Source organism: Oncorhynchus mykiss, chromosome 21 (genome assembly GCF_013265735.2).
Source record: "Oncorhynchus mykiss isolate Arlee chromosome 21, USDA_OmykA_1.1, whole genome shotgun sequence".
Lineage (NCBI taxonomy): Eukaryota > Metazoa > Chordata > Actinopteri > Salmoniformes > Salmonidae > Oncorhynchus > Oncorhynchus mykiss.
The window spans coordinates 30,131,073-30,139,003 of record NC_048585.1 but is presented as its reverse complement, the minus strand read 5'-3'; the positions used below and the strand labels follow the sequence as shown (position 1 = coordinate 30,139,003).

Sequence of the window (7,931 nt, the reverse complement as noted above, 5' to 3'; positions counted from 1 at the left end):
CAGGAATGTGGGTGGGGGCGGGGACAAGAGTAGCGACATCTAATTAGACTAAAACACTACAGGGTTTGCATTCCATTTGCGTAGGTTGTATCAAGATAAAGGGCAACATACAATGCAATGGATACACATTTAGCGCAATATCTACAATGTATGTGGAGAAACTTTTCACATGAAAACTTTGCAATAATTTCGGTCAGAAATTGGAGAATTTGTAACTTCCACTGCAAAAAAAAAAAAAACACTCCTGTCCATCTGCGTCATACCAATCGAACGAGTCCTTCTATTCTATTCCAGTCTGACCGTCTGTGACTGACAGGGTTCTGCGACCAATCCAAAGCATTTGAGCCCGAGTATTTGATTGACAAGCGAATAAGCCAATTACATCACATTAACGTATGTTTTGTAACAAATCAGAGAAAGACAAGAATTCTTCATTCTAAACACGGCCTCCCTGGAATGCAAATCAACCAATCAAGTTAAAGCTCTTAAAAAATAAGCGTTTGAGTAGCCAACTTTCTGCTGCAATAACTTAACTTTTTCTGAAATTCCCGAGTGGTCTGCCAAGGAACAGGTCAAAGAGGACATTCTGCTAAGAAACATATTCCACTAATGTGTGGATATTGAAATTAAGAGGCTAAAGTACTGGAGAAAAAATATATATTCTACCTACATGATACATACAAGTACATTAAACAACATGAGTACAAACTTTGCCCAGACAGAATTGAGATGAGAATCTGGTGATTTCAGGAAGGGGAAAAAAAACTAAGGTGGAATGAAACCAAAACTAAACAAATAGTTACAAGTTTCAATCTATCTTTAAAATAGAACAGAAAGACATGCTGAGATGAAAACAGGTGGTATAACATTCTATTTGAAACTGGCACATAATCCTAGTTTGGGGTACAGCATTATGTGGATGAGAGTCAGTCACACATCACCCATTTATTTCTCTCATCTGTTATCTGGCTTCTCTGGGAAAACAACTAACTGCTCACCTTTAAGGCCTGATCCTTCGCTCTGCTTTGAACAGCAGTTCCATTAGTAGTACTGCAACAAGAGTAGCGCAAATGGACGTAAACTAAGATTATACAGTAGTAACAAACATTTTGGGGGATAGAATACATACATGTGACCCCATGTCTAGGTATACTCTGGCGCGCTCAGAGAATGAGAGGACTTTAGTAACCATAAGCATGTTTTAGCATGGGCAGTGCCATTGAGGACTTTCACCATTTTGAAGTAGTCAACTGGGTGGTACCTCCTATGGGTTAAGGAAGGATCACATAATTCCATCCAGGGCATCAGCCAATGAATTATTCTCACGAGCGAACATTCCATAACTGCAGGTGGCAGTAAATCTCCACTTGGCTTTACACCTGTTCAAACAACGCATTCCAGTTGGCAGTATGAACCATTTCAGTTTGTTTACCAACTCATAGAAGTAGTATAAGAAAATTGACTACTTCAAAATGGAGATGGCTTCAATGGCGCTGCCCGTGCGCTCACCGACGTCATAATGGAACAGATAGTCCTCTATCATTCACTACAATCAACAGAGAGGTGTTACACTGTGTTCTGTCCCATTTAGATAGCAGGCACACAGCTTCTTCCACGGTCAGTTAATATATAGACAATAGAGTAGCTACACAGAAAGAGCTTCAGTCTTCCTCCTAGATGAAGATCGCCACATCCCTCATTGATCCTTCCCTCGAATGTTGTCGCTTAAAAATACAATGTTGTCTGTAGAAGGGAAAATATTGACATGTTTAATTGTTATGAAAATATCAAATGCCAGTGAATGTGAAATGTGTCTGAGTGCGTGTTCCCCTCTCTCACCTGCGATGATGGTGGTAGCCTGGCGTCTGACGTTGTTCTTGTCTACGTACTCACCGTAGTCCAACTTCCCCTCCACCAAAACCCTCGACCTACAACGGGGGCACACAGAACCAAGGAATGTGTTACTGATATGTTTTCCACGGATTGTTATAAGACCAGTTGTCTTTGTAGTAAACACACGGATGATACTTCTAGAAATAAGTAGATAAGACAGAAAAAGTTTAAGTTATCAGGCTCCTAGTTCCCAGATAAAATAGAAACTAAGCCCGAGAAATTGATAACCCACAGTATACAGGGGAACACAGAGTGAAAAACACACATACCCTTTCTTGACATACTGGTACGCCACATCCCTCAGACCAGGCTTGAAGATTGACACACGATGCCACGTCGTCTTCTGGCTGACATCTCCTGCGGGAGACGTCTCCACGTCCCCGGAGCGCCACATCTCGTTGGTTGCCATGGAGAAGATGGTAACGGGGTTCCGTCCCTCCACCTGTCTCATGACAGGGTCCTGCCCCACGCGGCCCAGCAGCTGAACACGGTTAATCGCTGTGTGTGTGTGGGGGGGAAGACATTAAGGTGTACACACGTCAAAGCTAATGGGGGAAGACAGAGGAGCGGACAGACATCAGCTGGTCTGGGCTGTTTGTGTTCGATAGATGAGAAACCTGAGAAAGTGCCCTGACGGTCTATACTCACATCTCTCCAGGATCAGGCTGGTGTCTGTAGACTGGTGTCTGACCAGCTGTCTGAAAACCTATAGGGGAGATGCATTAAGACACACTACAGTCAGCCAAGGAGCCACGGCCACAAAAGTAAAGTAGAGTAGCGATTAAGGGGGAACAGCTGGAGTATTTGTGTTGCACACTTACCTGTGCTGCTCCGTTTCTCAACATCCTCGTTGTTTGCTGGACGGACTGTATGATAGTAAAGTAGACAGACTGTAAGAAAGAGTATCGAGTTGACTTCATCTCAAGATGAGGCTATGAGCATTAGTTAGAGCTTTAATCCTGACTAACAGCCAGCATGGACACAATTGTCTTTCTTCTATAGTCACACCTGTCATATTTGGTTAGCTGTCCCAGTGGGTATCTAGCTATCATTCTTCAAATACCTAGCTAGCTAGCTACAATCGAAGACAATAATAATACGGACTGCTGCTTGAAATAGGTCTAGCTAACTTACATTGTCTCCATAAAGATAAATTGTATCGCATTATAACCATGGGTAAATGGTTGCTAACGTTACATTGTAACATCTACTGATGTTACAGTCATGCCCAGCTAGCACGCTACATTAGTTGCAATGCGAGTGAATAGATAGATAATAATAGGGCCGAGACATAAACTGCCATAAAAAGTACACTTATCCTACAAAATATTAGCATGCTTGTTGTTGTTTATCATCATTGATATCTAAGGACATACAGTAAGTTAATTCAACTTACATGATGCAGTAACCGAAATCCTTAAGTGCACGCTGCTTCCGGTCCGTCGCTAATATAAGTCCGTGATTCATTGTAGAAGGCAATAGGACAGTTCCGCTGATACTGGGGGCTGGATCAAATACTTTAAAATAAAACATGCTTAAGTTGATGATGAAGTATTATATATGTGGGGGACATGACATAACATATAGGTTTTATTTCCAAATGTTATGGATGTTGTCTCCCGTGAAGCTGGACAACACAAGATATAAACAATAGAGCTGGATAGTAACTTTATTTTAGGCCATTTACCAAGGTCGAGTTCTAGAAAACCTTTGGTTACAATCCTTCGCTCACAGAGAGTAAGATGATGATACACAATCAAATCTAAATAAATGCATTCAATTCTGAATCAAAACGATAATGTGTCTAAGTAAATACTGCACACAAGGTCTTACAAATCAGTAGGCCTATATCAGTAATAAGGTACATCGGTAGAACATGCCTTTTGCTCAACAAGTGGAATATTTATTATTTCTAGTGTAAGCTGAATATCCTAGAAAGTGAGATGTGCAGTACCTTGATTAAATTCATACATTTTATTGCGACCAATCTGACCATTCTGACTGCCATTTACATGACAGTTAACCTGAGAACAAGGCCGTGTGTAGGAGAGAAGAGAAGAGTGAGATGCCTCGCATCGTACATCTCACCAAGTGCAAAGACATAAACACAAGTATGTACAGTACCCAACCACACAGGAGGGAAACTTCTAAGGTCCTTCAGAAACCACACACCACTCAGACAAAGGTACACTTTCCCAGAGCAATGTCCTGTCCCTATGTCTGTGAGAGTTTTTAATAGAGTATATGTCCAGTTGACCTTCCTCTGTGACCCAAATTGTCCTCCAACGACCCAAATTAAGAAATACAGTGTGATTGTAGATGTATTCTCATATCTCACTAACCACATCTCACATGCACAGGGCCCACTTTAAGTCCCGACCCATAGTTTGTGAAACCCTGATATACAGTATAATTCTAAAAACACATGAGAATAAGTACATCTGTCTATGAATCAAGGAAATGCATGTAGTGTTTGTGGTCAGGAATTCTGTATGATAAGTCCCAGCAGTTGAGAGACAAGGCGAAAATCAGGCTGGCTGATGGGTAATCGGGGGTCAACTTCTCCTCTACACAAGGCCGCTTCACATATTACCTGCAAGAGAATACCATACCAGATGGAAGACATTATAACCACTCCACAAATTTCTTGTTAACAAACTATAGTTTTGGCAAGTCGGTTAGGGCATCTACTTTGTGCATGACACAAGTAATTATTCCAACAATTGTTTACAGACAGATTATTTCACTTATAATTCACTGTATCACAATTCCAATGGGTCAGAAGTTTACATACACTAAGTTGACTGTGCCTTTAAACAGCTTGAAAAAATCCAGAAAATTATGTCATGGCTTTACAAGCTTCTGGTAGGCTAATTGACATCATTTTAGTCAATTAGAGGTGTACCTGTGGATGTATTTCAAGGCCTACCTTCAAACTCAGTGCCTCTTTGCTTGACATCATGGGAAAATCAAAAGAAATCAGCTAAGACCTCAGAAAAAAATTGTATACCTCTACAAGTCTGGTTCATCCTTGGGAGCAATTTCCAAACACCTGAAGGTACCACATTCATCTGTACAAACAATAGTATGCAAGTATAAACACCATGGGACCATGCAGCCGTCATACCGCTCAGGAAGGAGAAGCGTTCTGTCTCCTAAAGATGAACGTACTTTGGTGCGAAAAGTGCAAATCAATCCCAGAACAACAGCAAAGGACCTTGTGAAGATGCTGGAGGAAACAGGTACAAAAGTATCTATATCCACAGTAAAAATGAGTCCTATATCGAAGTGAAATGCCACTCAGCAAGGAAGAAGCCACTGCACCAAAACCGCCATTAAAAAAAGCCAGACTACGGTTTGCAACTGCACATGGGGACAAAGATGGTACTTTTTGGAGAAATGTCCTCTGGTCTGATGAAACAAAAACTGTTTGGCCATAATGACCATCGTTACGTTTGGAGGAAAAAGGGGGATGCTTGCAAGCTGAAGAACAACATCCCAACCGTAAAGAACGGGGGTGGCAGCATCATGTTGTGGGGGTGCTTTGCTGCAGGAGGGACTGGTGCACTTCACAAAATAGATAGCATCATGAGGAGGAATATTATGTGGATATATTGAATCAACATCTCAAGACATCAGTCAGGAAGTTAAAGATTGGTCGCAATTGGGTCTTCCAAATGGACAATGACCCCAAGCATACTTACAAAGTTGTGGCAAAATGGCTTAAGGACAACAAAGTCAAGGTATTGGAGTGGCTATCACAAAGCCCTGACCTCAATCCTATAGAAAATTTGTGGGCTGAACTGAAAAAGCGTGTGCGAGCAAGGAGGTCTACAAACCTGACTCAGTTACACCAGCTCTGTCAGGAGGAATGGGCCACAATTCACCCAACTTATTGTGGGAAGCTTGTGGAAGGCTATCCAAAACGTTTGACCCAAGTTAAACAATTTAAAGGCAATGCTACCAAATACTAATTGAGTGTATGTAAACTTCTGACCCACTGGGAATGTGATGAAAGAAATAAAAGCTGAAATAAATCCTTCTCTCTACTATTATTCTGACATGTCACATTCTTAAAATAAAGTGGTGATCCTAACCGACCTAAAATAGGGAATTTTTACTAGGATTAAATGTCAGGGATAGTGAAAAACTGAGTTTAAATGTATTTGGCTGAGGTGTATGTAAAATTCTGACTCCAACTGTACTTCTATGATATCAAGGAAGAGCGCGAGACAAAGAAACAGAGAGGGAAGGAAGGAGAGAATGTGTGTGTGTACTCACTGCTTGACCGTAAGCATGTTGAGTCGAGCCTGCTCGATCCCTGAACGTCAAGGCCAGGATCTGAGCGATCAGAGTACACAGCCTGGACACAGGAGACAAAGAGGGTTAGGGTCCGAGATAAACCCATTTTGAGAACAGGTATGATGGAGTTTAACCTTTATATTCTTTACCACTGGAGGGGGCTAGTGAGACTTGTCACCTGTCACCTAACCTGACCTACGTAACAGTGTAGTAGTGTAGTAGCGACACAGCGATCCACATTAAACCCCTAATCTAGTTGCATAAAGACAAAGCTGCTTAAAAACCCCCAAAGAAAACCCAGCTGGGTTCCTTAGTTAATCCACACTCCGGTGTTTCACAGTGGCACTCTGCTAAACCTGTTCAAGTGACGGTGGTCATGTTATGAAAGATAACAGGGAGTCTTAACCAAGGATCACTGTAGTCACTCACAGTAGGCTGTCAGCTTTGTGCTTACACACACCCACACACACACAGTGTCACTCAAAGTAGGCTGTCAGCTTTGTGCTCACACACACCCACACACACACAGTGTCACTCACAGTAGGCTGTCAGCTTTGTGCTCACACACACCCACACACACAGTGTCACTCACAGTAGGCTGTCAGCTTTGTGCTCACACACACCCACACACACACAGTGTCACTCACAGTAGGCTGTCTGCTGTATTGGTCTCCAGCCTGTTCCAGCATCCGCACCAGGAATGGAAACATGTCATTGGACTAACACACACACAGTTATGTATGGAGAAAGCAGGACACAGAAAGTCACAGAAACAAACACACACACACAAAGATCCCTGTGATCTCACCCTCCAGAAGAGTTTCCTGCAGGTGATTCTGCATTGCAGAACTCCTGGAGGAGCAGATATAGGCTCTCCAGACTGATGCCCTCCTCAAGCAAATCACCACTCAGCTGGAGGAACAGGTGGGCTGTACGCTCCCAACTACACACCGACAAGGGAGTGAGTGACCATGGAACAACATGTTGGCTGATTTGGGGAACAGTATTGGAAAGTACCTAATTGGGGGTTGTTTCTGTGTTGAGGTGTTCAACATGACATTGCATCTCCTTCTGTAGAGGGGGTCCAACAGCAACGTCGACCTCTGGAGGAAAAACAACAACATACACACACGTTACTGCTACATTGTAACACACACACACACACACACACACACACACACACACACACACACACACACACACAATGAATGACTCACTATAATGTAACTGTTCCAGGAGATTTGCAGGTGCAGGTAGATCCGAGACGTAGGCGACAAAGCGTCCAGATGCAGCTCCGCCTCTCTCTCTCCTCCCCCATCTTCATCCTTCTCTCCATCCTGCTCTCTGACCACCCTCTCTCTCTTCAGCAGGCGAGCCAGCACCAAGCCTCTCCTCCAGGCACACAAAGGGCCTCCGGGGGCCTCTGGGTCCAGTTACCCGGGGGGAGGGAGAGAAAGAGGGAGAGTGGAGGGCTGAGGTTACTGGATGGGGTAGATGGGGTGTTCCTACTGGGGAGACAGAGAGATGGTACAGTCCGTGTGACTGTGTCAGAAACACACCCAGACACCTTACCTAGTTAAACCCACACACAATTTGAGCCACATTACACAACTCAGAGTAAGTTGAACTGTGGTAACGTATCATGGTCGTGGCAGGACAGCAAGGTCATGCTGTGTTATCCCACCAGGGGGCAAAGTGAGAGTGCAGTGAAGAGGGAGGATATTCCCCTGGCACAG

At 43.3% G+C, this 7,931-nt stretch overlaps 1 protein-coding gene and 1 long non-coding RNA gene across 3 annotated transcripts; both read right to left on the bottom strand.

Moving 5' to 3' along the window:
• Positions 1–640: 640 nt before the first annotated feature.
• Positions 641–3,378, bottom strand: LOC110500213 (single-stranded DNA-binding protein, mitochondrial). Of its 2 annotated transcripts, none has more exons than XM_021577430.2 (6): positions 3,290–3,378; positions 2,715–2,783; positions 2,542–2,599; positions 2,163–2,391; positions 1,840–1,928; positions 641–1,743 (listed from the first exon to the last, which is right to left on the bottom strand). In XM_021577430.2, the coding sequence occupies exons 2-6, from the start codon at positions 2,736–2,738 to the stop codon at positions 1,697–1,699; spliced, it is 447 nt and encodes a 148-aa protein (XP_021433105.1). In that variant the 5' UTR covers positions 2,739–2,783; positions 3,290–3,378; the 3' UTR covers positions 641–1,696. The 2 variants fall into 2 exon arrangements, with proteins under 2 accessions (XP_021433105.1, XP_021433106.1); XM_021577431.2 differs by having other exon boundaries at positions 2,715–2,759; positions 3,290–3,359.
• Positions 3,379–3,458: 80 nt separating this feature from the next.
• Positions 3,459–7,931, bottom strand: LOC110500214. The gene is made up of 5 exons (XR_005038434.1): positions 7,413–7,931; positions 7,213–7,298; positions 6,843–7,138; positions 6,175–6,256; positions 3,459–4,486 (listed from the first exon to the last, which is right to left on the bottom strand). It is a non-coding gene; the product is annotated as an uncharacterized LOC110500214 (long non-coding RNA).

Coding starts and splice junctions, on each gene's coding strand:
- LOC110500213 (XM_021577430.2), bottom strand. CDS start 2,738: ATGTTGAGAAACGGAGCAGCACAG. Junction 1,929..2,162: donor TACCAGTATGTCAAGAAAGG/GTATGTGTGTTT, acceptor CCCCCGTTGTAG/GTCGAGGGTTTTGGTGGAGG. Junction 1,744..1,839: donor GGCTACCACCATCATCGCAG/GTGAGAGAGGGG, acceptor TCCCTTCTACAG/ACAACATTGTATTTTTAAGC.